This window comes from Gracilinanus agilis, chromosome 4 (genome assembly GCF_016433145.1).
Source record: "Gracilinanus agilis isolate LMUSP501 chromosome 4, AgileGrace, whole genome shotgun sequence".
Taxonomy (NCBI): domain Eukaryota; kingdom Metazoa; phylum Chordata; class Mammalia; order Didelphimorphia; family Didelphidae; genus Gracilinanus; species Gracilinanus agilis.
The window spans coordinates 227,401,256-227,414,377 of NC_058133.1; the positions used below are offsets into that span (position 1 = coordinate 227,401,256).

Below are 13,122 nucleotides of genomic sequence, written 5' to 3' on the forward strand. Positions count from 1 at the left end.
AAAAAAAAAAAGCTTTCATCAGTATTTTCCATTTGGTATTATTCTTTAATATGTTTTGAATGTTAGGAATAGATGTCCTAGACCTTTGCTGCTTTATATCACTCAAGCTAGACCAGTGAAAATAAAGGACAAATACTGAACTCTTCTGCCAGTGTGTACATATTTTTAAAGTCACTTAGCAGTGTTGATTTGTGAATAAAAATCTTACAAAGCAATATGAATCAAGTATGTTCATAATAAAGTTCCTTTCTAAAACAGTCACTTCTGTAGTTTTCCAAAGGTGCTTCATAGACTTGGTCTTTTTCCCCCAAAGATATTTCCAAAACAGATTTTTAGAGTGTGAGAGAAAATTCTCACTTGTGATCTCCCAGATGTGGTTTCCTGTTTAAAGTCTGATGAATCTCCTGCCACCCCCATGCATATATGTGCCCATGGTCCAAGATGAGAAGGTTCAGATGGTCAAAACAAGCCAAACGTTAGTTTTTCACTCCTAAAGTGGAACTTGCCATTATGTTTCATTTTTTCCCCCCCATGTGTGTGTTAATGGAATTAGCTCTAGCCCATTCATAGTCAAAACTTTACCTACTCGAGATGATGTCATCCCCACCTCCCTTAGTGGGGAGGGGGATGGAATTACCCACACGTGACAATAAGTAACAAATCAAGAACAAGGGACTGCCCTTTGGGCAGTCCAAATCAGTGCAGAGGCTGCCATTTGTCCACTTGAATTAGAGGTGGACCCACAGGAAGTGACACTATCTCTTCAAGTATGTTGGTTACTTCCTGCTATGGGAGTTCCCACTTTGAACTTGGTGCTGAAGGATCTCGGAGGAGACCTCAGGCAGCTTCTACTCTGAATGGTCACATGGGTAAGTTAGGCTGACTTCCTTGGCCTACCTTGGCGTTTTTCCAGACTCTACCTTAAGTGTAGGCTCTAGCCTATCTGATTACTAGGCCATGTGGCTTATAGTCTCATTTATTTAGCCTTTTAACCTTCTCTCTCTGTCCAGGCCTTTGCAGGCCTGGACTATCCTCTCCCTCTCTTTATTTCCCTACCTTTTACCTTCCTAATTGTAAATAAACTACCTTAAACCCGATCCTGACTTGGGTCTAATTTAATTACGGAATCAATCTGAATTGTTGATTCTTGGCGGCTACACTTTAAATATATAGCTATAAAATATCTAAAATCTCCCTCTTACGTGTGTGACATCAAAGTAAAGTAGGACCTTTTTCCTCAGCTACTTGAAGATAACTTCTACGAATGCCTTGTCTTAACACTTGCTCAGTTTCTTAACTACTTCAGTAAGTGTTATCATATCCCTAAGCTTCTCTTTCCAGAAGAGGATCAGAAACTTTCTTGAAACTTTTCTTTCACTTTGGAGCCTACATTTTAAGTATCAGTTAAAAAGCAACTTTGTACTAGCATTGTATTTGTTCAAATAAATCTAAACAGAAAAATTATTGCTTTCCTGCATATAGAGCTGGAGAATTGCAGTGAAACAGTAAATCTTATTTTTTTCTTTCTCCCCAATTACTGCAGGATTTTCATAGTTTGGCTACATATCTTTCTCAGAATACCTCCTCCATTTTCCTAGACATCATCTCAGATTTCCATCTGCTCCTCTTTCTGGTCACCAATGAAGTCATGCCTCTTCAGGTATGTAAGCCAAAGAGAAAATTCTTAGCTAGAAATGTAAGCATACAGAGCCCAAGATTGTCTTATGGGAGTGATATTTCAGCAGGGAAAGAGTTGCTTTTCTCTGCTGCTTCCCCTTAAGTATTCTCCATAGCAGATACTAGAAGTAGCTCTGGTTTCCTGCAAGAGAATTTAATTCTGAAATCAGTTTCCCAGCTTTTCTGTGCTTCAGGCGTTGAGAATGTAGAGTGACTTTTTGCAAAGAGAATATGTTTGTTTAATGATTGTAAGTTGAATTTTCTGACTTTTTAATTTTCCTTGGGAAAGCTTCATAGGTTTGCCAGGCCCTTGGAGGTTGAGGGTAGCTTATCTTTTTTAATCATGTGCTAAGCAGAACCAATTCCATGCTGTCCTAAGGCAAAAGACATTAGAATGGTGATTCCCAAAGTGGGCGCTACCGCCCCCTGGTGGGTGCTGCAGCGATCCAAGGAGGCGGTGATGGCCACAGGTGCATTTATCTTTCCTATTAATTGCTATTAAAATTTAAAAAAAAAATTAATTTCCAGGGGGCTAAGTAATATTTTTTCTGGAAAGGGGGCAGTAGGCCAAAAAAGTTTGGGAACCACTGCATTAGAAGTACCAGAAGTAAAAGTTCTTGACATAATTTGAAATTACAGCCCCAATTCTTTTCTCTTATGTACCCCTCTTCACCAAAATAAACTTTAGTGTTATTATCTTGGCATAGAGAGCTTGGCTGATTACCAGTAAAGGAGTTAACATCTGCCCAGTTGATGTTTTCTGATTTAAAAAAAAAAAAGAGGGGAAAAAAGCATGTTTTATACATACTGAGGGTTAGAGACTATTGGCACAGGACAGAACAGTTAGACTAACAATGGGCAGCTGGAGATTAGGATCAATCAGCATTATAACTGATATCTTTCAGCTGTGGCCTTTCATTTTTGAGAATATGCCAAGGAGGAAGCTAACAGCATGTTTAGAGTTTCCCTTGAGTTAAACTATTGACTAACACTGCCTATAGTCTTTAGGATAGATTGTTTTAAACAGAGGTAAAGTAGGTTGCTGCTGCCTTTCTGCCTTTGCACCATGCAAGTAGGCACTTTCTGGTACATGCTCCATGGCTGGTCTTCACAGCTCCCGTTTTGTCTGGCAGCAACTTCATTTGTCTTCCTTTAAAGACTGGTCTTGCTCAATTGACCCATATGGTTGACTTTCAGCTTGCTCTTTTTCCTCCATAGTTATGTCCTGTGCTTAGACCTCTCAGTTTCCAATCTGACCAAACTCACTATCTGAATGAATGGATTAGTGTGAAGAACTTTTAAAATCTCTGCACTTTTATATCAGTAGAAATGTTGATAATAGTCACCTTTCCCCAGCTTACCTATCCAAAAAAAATACTTTGCAGACGAATAAGATATGACAAAGAATGTTTTGTCTGGTTGTTCGATTGTTAAGAGTCCTCTGAGTCATCACTTTTTAATTTTGTAACTTTTAAAATGTTCTGTGTTAGCCTAGAAGGCCTTTGGCATGAAAGTGTGTTTTGAAAAGAACATAATCCCCAAGATAAGGAGGAGCTGAATGGGGGGAGAGGGGGACATAGGGTGAGGAGAAAGCTACATTTACATCACTCAGTCAGCTCATATACCTATGTCTAACTCTTTGTCCGCCTGTCCTAAGAATATGAGCCCCCAGGATAAAAGATCTTATCCTTTATCGCCTATGATCTTGAACAGCCTGTCAGTACATGAAAGACAGACACAGCATCCCTCATTTGGGGGTTATTTAGGTAGTATTTAGAAGCTTGATTTAGCATACACATTGATAACCCAAAGGATTTGGTTTTTTGAGTTTCATGGTGCAGCAACTGTAGGCTTTCTTTAATTCCCTCAGAAGTTTGTCCTTTCAACAAGGGGCATAGGAATCTACTAGCTACATTTTTGTCTATACTTTACAAAACAGGTTTAAACTTACTCATTTTGGGGTCTTTCAGGACAGCATTAGCTTATTGCTGGAGGCTGTGAGGACTAGGAATGAGGAGCTAGCACAGACTTGGAAGAAATCTGAGCAGTGGGCCACCATTGAACAGCTCTGCAGTAAGTACCTACATTCTACTTCACAGCTCCAGTACTTTCTGTCTCAATTCTGGGAGCCATCATGCTCCCTACTTAAGAGGAGAAATAAAGCCTTGCAATCTCTAAGAACTACCACTTGGTGTCTTATAAACTCAGAGAATTTATTTCTTTCTATTAGGACCCCAAACTTGGTGGAGTTTTGGGGGTATTTGTGATAGTGTAGGTCCAAACTAAAAAAGACAGCCATGACTTATTTTTTTTTTTTTTTATTTTTAAACTTCTTAGAAATAGCTTACCAAACAGAAGCTTGGTATTTTGATAAGTACTGTCTTGGCAAGAAGCCATATTTGGGCATTTCTGGCCAAGGAGAATGTCTCATAGACCTTTCTCCACACATACCCTTCTTCAAAGTGTCCTTGGCAGGGGTAGTTAGGTGACATAGTGGATAAAGTGCCAAGCCTAGAGTCGGGAGGACCTGGGTTCAAATCTAGCCTCAGACACTTGTGTGGCCCTTAACCTCATTTGCCTACTCCTTGCCCTTTTGACTTAGAGTTGTTACTAAGACAGAAAATAAAGATTTAAAAACAAAACAAAAACAAAATAAATGTCCTTGGCTGATGATAGACTATATCATAGTCCAAAGTAGACACTTTCAACTCCTGATAAATGTTCTTCATGACCATCACTATGCACAAGTACTTTATATAAATTTACATTGGTTAAAAAACCATTCCAATTTGAAACCAAAGTTCCATTCTGGTTGACCATGTAGTGGTGATGGGGATGTGATTAGGGTTTTGATGTTAAAGAATTGCTCTACTACAAATATGAATAACATGGAAATAGGTTTTGAACTGCTTGTCAGCTTTGGGAGGGGGGAGAAGAAAGGGGGGGTTACGAATTATGTAACCATGGGAAAATATTCTAAATAAAAATAAAAAAGTAGGAAAAAACCCCAACAAAGTTCCATCCCAATTTGAAAACCTGAAACAACTTCAAATTTTGTGGCCCCTTTGTAGCAATAGTCTTTTCCCCTGCAGCTTTCAGAAATTCCCAAGTGCCTTATACAAAGAAATTTGAAAATATTATTGTGTTGTTTTTTTTAAGCCTTCTTAGTATTAGTTTTAAAACAGAAGAGTGGTAAGGGCTAAGCAATCAGAATTAAGTGACTTGCTCAGGGTCACACAACTAGAAAGCATCTGAGGACAAATTTGAATTCAGGTCCTCCCAACTCCAGGCTTGGTGCTCTATCCACTATGCTACTTAGCTACCTCAATTTAGCTTTTATCTTCAAGGCAGTTTAGTTATATGGACTGTTTACCAGAAAATAATCTCCTTGGAATCTTAGCAACGAAGGGAGCCCAATGAGTGCAATGAGGTGCATTCTCAACTGGCTGGATATAGTAGTCATTATTAGCTTGATGCCAGTTTGGAGAGGGAGGTCTCCAGTGGACCTCATTGAAGTTTAGATGAAAGAAGAGTGTCTAGATAGCAACTCAGCTTAAAAAGATATTCAGACTTTAGTCAAGTGTTGATCCACATGTATCTGTAGGGCAGTGTGGCAATTAAGAGTACTTAAGCCATCTTAGAATGCACTGAAAGATGCAGACTTTATAACCATGTCCAGACTGGGAAGATGGAGATCCCACTGCCCTCTAGACCCCATATAGAGAATAATGTTCAGCTCTGAATGCTTAAGAATGTTTAAGATCATTCATAGGCTGCTGCATGTCCAGAGGGAGGATTATAGCTCTAGAGAAGAGACCCATCTCTGGAGCCATCTGATGCAATCCCCTCTTTTTACAGATTAAAAAAAACTGGACCAGGGAGCTTACATAAATGGTCCCCAGTCACACAAGGTAGAAAGTGTCAAAAATGGGATTTCATCCCTAGTCCCTTGATTCCAGAAGAAGTATTATGGTGAAGGAATCCAATCTTTTGCCCTATGAAGTGGGGATAGCCTGGAGAAGAGAAAACGAAGGGATAAGGGGGCAGCTAGGTCACACAGTGAATAGAATGCCAGGCCTGGAGTTGGTAGGACCTAGGTTCAAATCTGTCCTGAGAGGCTTCATAGCTGTGTGATTCCAGCAAATCACTTAACCCCAATTGCCTAGCCCTTGTTGCTCCTGTTTTAGAATTGATACTAAGACAGAAGGTAAGGGTTTAAAAAAAAAAGAAAAGAAAATAAAGGGAAGGGCAGGGATAACTGTTTTCAGATATTCAGGGAGCTGACCCAGGGAAAAAAGGAGCTAGATTTGTTCTGTTTGGCCTTAGGTGACAAGATTAGAAAGAGTGGAAATTCTGAAGAGACAAAGTTGGCTTGATATAAAGAATAACTTCCCAGCAATTAGAGCTATCAGCATACAATGAGCTGGCTACCTCTTGTGGTTGTGAGTTTTTTTTCACTTGAAGATTTCAAGCAAAATATCTAGATAACCACTTGCCAGGTGTTTTTTTAGGGTTTCAGGTTTGGATTGGATCAGATGGCATCTGAGATCCTTCCAGCATTGAGTTTCAGTGAGTTTTTGAATTTGTATACAGCATCCTGTTGCAAACATAGGGGGAGTGTGAACAGGAAGATTTAGAAAGTAAGGAAGAGTTGATTTGTGTGCAGAAAATTTTAGTCTAATTTTTTTAAATGACCCTTACATTCCATCTTAGAACCAATACTTTCTAAGATGGAAGGTAAGGGTTCTGACTGCGTATTGGTTCTAAGGCAGAAGAACAGTAAGAACTAAACAATGGGGGATAAGTGACTTGCCTAGGGTCACACAGCCAGGAAGTGTCTTAAGGCCAGATCTGAACTCAGGACCTCCCATCTCTGGGCCTGGCTATCAATACACTCCCCAGTTGCTCCTTTAGTCGAATTTTCAGAGTGAGAAGTATGAAAATGTGCAGTAAATTCTGTTTACTAGAATTAGGATAGCTGTCAGGAAGGAAGGAAAAACAGATTTGAAAGTGTGTCAGTTTGAACAGTTCTGAGAACTTACGATCCTTATCCCTACTTCCTCACTTTGTAGAGATGTGGGGAGGGGAGGGGGGTGGGGGTGGGGAAGCAAGGTCTGTTTTCTCTTTTTAACTAACTAGACAGCTATATTCAGAAGTCTTCATATTCTTCAGTCTGACTTTGTTTTTTAGTTTTCTCTGAAATGTGGCTGGCTACTTAAAAAAATTATTAATATGTTGTATTTATATAACTTTCATCTCCAAATATATCCCCTTTTCTTCTGCTACCCAGAGAGCCAACCCTTATAACAACCCTTATAATAAAAGATGGAAAAGAAAGGGGAGAAAACTAATTAGTATAACTACCCAGTATTAATTGAGCCTGACAGTATATGTAATATCTCAGACCCACACTCCTGCCCTTTTCTTGTCTATCTCCCTATCTTCCATTTTGCAAAGAAAAGAGGGATATGTATTTTCTTATTTCTTCAGGGCCATAATTGGCCTATAATTACATAGCTATTTGAGATCCATTTACATTATTCTAGTCTTATAATAACTTGTATATAACTTAAAGAACTTGTTAAGAAGTGATCTGAAGCTGTTTTTTTGAAATCTAAATACCAGTCCCCAGTTTTATCTAGGGTATACATATTCCCCTATAGATATATTTAACACTCAGAACTGTGAAAGGGAGAGGTGGGGGTGATATTGCATAGGGATTCTAATGTTTCAACTAAAAGATTGCCCAATAGTTGGGTTAATTTTTATATATGCATGTATATATGTTTATTACATGCATGTTAACAGAGCATCTTCACATAGATGATTTCATTTGCATCCTCATTATATCCCTATAAGGTAGGCAGGACAGCTGTCATTCTCCCCCTTCCCCCTTTTTTTTAAACAACTGAGAAAACAGGCTCAGAGAGGCTGATTGCCCAAGCTCACAGATAGTGATTAAGACTGGAATCTTAATTCTTCAACCCCTAGTTGACACCATGCCTACCTCCTTTTTACATCTAGGACCATTAATTGTTTGGTCATTGAACATTTATTAATTACTTCTCTGTGCCAACCACTTTGGGGAGTCACAGAAGTTAAGTTAGGCATGGTTCTTGTCTTTAAGGAGATTTATAGTATAGTAGGGACTATGTAGTAGGAACCTCTTACTGTTCTACTATTTTAGGTTAAAAAGTACTGGATCCATATCAAGTGACCTAACTAAATGAACTTCAAGAACTTCAGACACATAATTTTATGTCACTGGAGAAGAGAGAAAGTGCTCTTGGCTAGTAGTTTTGACTATTACAGTTAGGTTCTCCAAATTTATCTATATCATTCATATGGAGAGTGGCCTTCACACAGAGAGATATCTCATGTTGTGTGTTAATGAATTAGAAACCTTTAGAAAACCAGAATTTCCATCGAACTTAGTCACCTTGGACTTACCTTTCATCTTCTTTGGAAAACTCAAAACACAGTTTTTGGGATGAGAGGGGAGAGATGGCTGGTTTTGTCATTTGAATCTCAGTATCAGGTACCAACTATAGAACCTTGAGCAAATCTCTTAAATTATCACTGCTTTAGAATCCTGAAAAATGGAGATAATAATAGCACCTACCTCCTAGGTGCTATATATAAATGTTAGCTATCATCATCATAATTATCATTACTTCAAACATCCTGACAGAAATTCTTGTTTCCATTTTTATGAAACCAGACTGATAAAGTAGTTTGTGCGTGGTTGCCCTGGGAGGTCTTAGTGTAGAACCAGGAATCACCTTCAGTGCCCCAGACTTCTGGGCTAGTTTCATATTCATAACACTAAACTAATATTCCTCAGAACTTTCTATAAAGTTTCTTGAATGAAGGTATTTGTCTTATATAGGAACAAAATTTCCTGAAGCTCTTTCAGCTACTTAATATTTTAGGTTAAAAAGCAGTGGATCCATGTCAAGAATTCTAACTATATCCTCTTATGTGTGGCTAGGAAATAACAGCTCTGGACAGATCTTTCTTGCAAAAAGTAATCATGATTTGAGATAATTTCTGGGTGAAGATTTAGGATCAGCAGTGACTGTTTGCATTTGTTAAGGTAATGCCTGCTCTCCAAGCCAGTTGTTAACACACTGTCATCACCAGCAAGCCTCCAAGCCAGGTTCCCTCAGAATTGGTTGTCACCAGTATGTGATAAATAAGTATGTGATAAGGTCACTGAAGCTGTGCTGGCAAGCTACTGCTGTATCAGTCATTCTTTTTGAAGCTGATGCTATGTATCTCCTCTGGCTGCTCAGCTCATGCTTCCTTAGTTCTGTGGATTTCCTGGTTGCTATTTGATCATTTGTTCTGCTTCTGCCATTCTGGAAGACTTCTTGGTTTCTTGTGAACTTTAATATTTCAGCCTTCACAGGCCTTCTTCAGACCTTTACATGTTTCTCTTGCTTTACCTGTTTCATTACTGGAAAATAAGCTTGGTTCGAAGGAGTCAGAAGGCCTGGTGTTTCCTATTCATCTATTGAGGCTGAGGAGACTGTTGGAAAAGCCCACAAAACACGAGTGTTGGGCCATTGGATGAGTCAGATGCCAAATAAACAGTAGAAATAAAATGGTGCTTATATGCTAGAGGTCTATGCTAGTTTGATGTATCTGAAATCCAAGGTGGGTGACTAAGAGAGTCTTTAGAAATAAGTGAATAAGAGAAGAGATATGCAGCCTCACAAGAAAAAGGAACAATTTTTGGTGTTGAGACAGCTTCAACTACCTTTTGTGTTTCTCTTCCTGGTGAGCATCCTGAGGGATACTTCCCTTGAGGCTTGCTAGTGATGGCAACTCAAGGTAACTATTTGGCTAATGTAGGATGGGGAAGCAAGCAAAATCATTTCCTGGACTGTAGAATAGAGTTGAAAAAAATGTATACAAACCACAGCTGTAGTAAGAGTCAGGGAACAGTCTCCACATGCACACAGTATGGCCATATCTTTTCTTAAACTTTGAGAGCAATTACCATCTGTAACATTGATACGATTATGAAAACTGGTCAGAATTTGGATGGGCTAGCATGCTTTCCCTGTTTTCTTCTCTGCCCTCAGGTGATGTGGATTCTCTGTTCTCTTCCTCTCCCCACAGGTACAGTTGGTGTCCAGCTTCCAGGAATGCATGAATATGGTGCCATTGGGGGTCCAACACATGCCACCTCCTCTGCAATGTGGGCTTGTCAACACTGCACCTTCATGAACCAACCAGGCACGGACCACTGCGAGATGTGTAGCCTCCCCAGGACCTAACACTCCCCACCATCCTCCTGGGCAAACCTGGGGACCAGACTTACAGCCCTCTTAGAAGCCAGGATCATTTTTCATGATTCTTCCCCTGTAATGATGCCCCAATGGTGGGCAGACCTGAAAGAGGGGAAAAGGCTACCCATGGGTCTCTGCGACCCACAGAAGCATCTTGGCACTGTTCTTTCCAGAGGGTACCCACTAGATAGAGGGATCCAAGGCTGGGTTTTCTGCCAGGCTGAATTTAATCTCAAAACTGGAAATCCCAAAACTGTATCCCCAATGCAAGAAAGTCAGACATTTAACCTCAGTTTACAGTTTTGCAATTTGTGTTTGATAAGAACTGCACCCTTCTATGTCACCTATAATTTGCTTTTCCTGCTGCCTTCCCCTTTCCTTTTGCAATTTTCTCACTTTTTTTATGCTCTTGCCCTCTCCACTTCCTCCACTCCTAATCCCTTTTAAAAACCACATTGGCCCTCTGCCCTGTCCTTTGTTTTCTACTCCATTACCGGGTATTGATGCCTTCTGACATTGGTGGCTGCTTTTTCCCCCCCCTTCTGGCCAGTTATCTGGTTAGAATGAAAACCAGCAGGGTCAGATGAGCTGTATCTTGGGACAGGGGGCTTCTTCCCTTGTTGATTTGCATGATTTTTTCCCCCCTTTTCACCTCATTCTTCCTCTCACCAGACTAGGAGGTGAGATTTAAAGATCTGCATTGATTATAATGACAGCAATTTGTAATTCCTGCCTACAGGCCTTTTTAGTTTATTTGTTTTTATTCTTAAAGAGAAAAATACTGCACAAAAGGGGAGTGAGAGGCTACTTTCCACTTCTCTTTCCTTCTCCCTTCTCAACCTTTCACCTTAATCAATCCCTTTTGGGATGCGTGTTTGTGGGTGGGCGTGTAGGGGTGTATGTAGATAAGTGTTGATCCACAGTTAGCTATCCTTTGAAGTAAACCTCAGTGCCTGAGTCTTTCCACCGAGCTACACAGTAAGGACAGTTTTAAAAGCAGAAAGTCTAGAGGGGGAGAACTGAAGAATGAGCTGCATCCAGGCAAGTGGAACACTGGAGTTGAGCACTGGAGTTGGGTTGTTTTAGTTTTGTTGTGCTTTTTAAATTTTTAATTAGTGTTGTAGTCCCCTGGGTCTAGCAGAGCTGAGCTCAGTTCAACCACAGTATTAAGTATTGTTTTCCCACCCACCACCTTCTTTCCTCTTTCTACTTCCTGAGCCTTGGGTCTTCTGATTCACCGGTATGTCAACTGCAGTAATCCCAAGAGGGAATTTAGGGTTCTGCTAAGGGTGAGGTCTGTGCAAGGCCCCCTGAGAAGGCAGCTGAGGAAATTGAGAATGACAGCTACAGGGAAAGAACAGAAAAGATAATAGGATCCCTGGCATTTATTTACTGGCCTAGGCTCTGCCTACTGGTGAGTATAGGTACATCATAACCCAGCACCTCCACAGAAATTCTTTAGAATTTCCCTCATATTGAGCCAATTGGCACCTTGTTACCATTTTGTCTTGGTGCCAAATGCAAACTATCCTCAGCCATTTAGCATAAAGGAAAAGGGCACAGCTACAGGATGCTTCTATCACTTTTACACATCATGATATTTCTTGCATATGCTGAACCCTCTTTTCCTCTTGGGTTCTAGAGAGAATGCTTGCATCTGCTAATTTGCATGTTGACTTCTGATGGTGTCAGAAAGCTCAGTATGAGCTTTGGCTGATATATTTGGGCAGAACTGGCTAGTGGCATTAGTGGCTTTCCTGGCCAAGGGTTTGCCCAGTTAGTAACTTCCTTCAGGGGCATGTGGTACTATTGCATAAGAAAGATTAGAGTATGAAATCCTGCACAAGGGAGCACCTCTCCAAGGTAATCTATTCTAGAGCTATCGAAAATGGTATTGGGAACTGACTTTTCATTTAGAATAGTAAATATCCTGATCATTTCAGACATGCATCTAGTTCATGATCTTCCATTTGTGCACACACTGAAATCATTCTCTTCATTTTCAACCAAGTGGAGACTTATCCTTGCTCCTGAGGCATAATATCACAAATGTAGGATCAGATCACAAGAAGAAAAGGCCCAGGCTCCTTCTCTGCTTGCTCTAGTCTCCTTTATTTGGTGCATTTGTTTCACTTTACTTTCAACCATTATTTTTTCCCCTCTTGAGAAATTCTGGCATTCACACAACTCTCTTTGTCTTCTTGATTTAATTTCATTTTGGTTTAACTGCCTTAGTTCAATAATGGACTTTTTTGCCATTATCCAAAGAAAGCCAGTGAGGGCTTGATCAAGCTATACATAGAGCAGTGGGGCTGGTAGGAGAATCAGGCCCCTGACCAAATCCTGGCCACTTCCTCCAGACTGAATGAATGGTTCTAGCCCCACTGATGAGTCTGAAGGGACAATTTGCCTTCCTAAATGCAGAAAGCCTGAACTGATCTTGCTTCTTCTGCTGATAGTATAGGCCATTTTCCCTTTGTTGTCCCAGCCAGCACATCTCCCTCAAAGTAGCCCATTGCAGTGTCTACACCAGAACAGTAGGTGGTGACTGATAAGGGCTCAGGATAGAAGGGCTCACACAGGCAATTGCAGCAGCCCTTTTTTGACAAGAAAGATGTTGGTCTTTTCTTAGCCCACCTCTTTTCTCCTCTTACAGTTTGCATACCTAAAAACTAGCTCTCTGGGGGTGTTGGTGTTCCAGCTTTGCCTGTTTGCAGATGTGCATTTGTTGGATTTGGATTGGAGTTCTCTTAATTATAGCCCTGTAAATGAAATCTAATAAAAGTACCTGAAATGACTGACTGGAGCCCCTACTTTGTTGTCCTCCATTTAATGTTTGTTTTGCTTTTTTCAACAAAACTCTCATAACAAATATGCAAGACAAATTCCCATATTGGTTGTGTCCAAGAATATATTTCTTACTCTACATCTTTAGTTCATCATCTCATTATGATTTACTATTTGGTTCTCTGGAATTGTTAGACACTAATTGATCAGAGTTCTTTAATCTTTCAAAGTTGCACATCTTTATAAGACTATTATATAAATTCTTTTGATTCTTCTCACTTTGCATTGTTTCCTGTTTCCACATTTTTCTGAAATTGAACCTTTTGTCATTCATCTCTTATATTCCATTATATTTATCTAT

The 13,122-nt window shown here is 39.9% G+C and overlaps 1 protein-coding gene across 1 annotated transcript in view; it reads left to right on the forward strand.

Annotated features, from left to right (window-relative positions):
• Positions 1–12,772, forward strand: part of NPLOC4 (NPL4 homolog, ubiquitin recognition factor) — a 60,765-nt gene extending 47,993 nt beyond the window's left edge. The window contains exons 14-16 of the mRNA XM_044672747.1: positions 1,544–1,660; positions 3,648–3,750; positions 9,805–12,772. Coding sequence (XP_044528682.1) covers positions 1,544–1,660; positions 3,648–3,750; positions 9,805–9,962 — 378 coding nt within the window. The 3' untranslated portion in view covers positions 9,963–12,772. The remainder of the gene's footprint in view (positions 1–1,543; positions 1,661–3,647; positions 3,751–9,804) is intronic.
• The last annotated feature ends 350 nt before the right edge of the window (positions 12,773–13,122 follow it).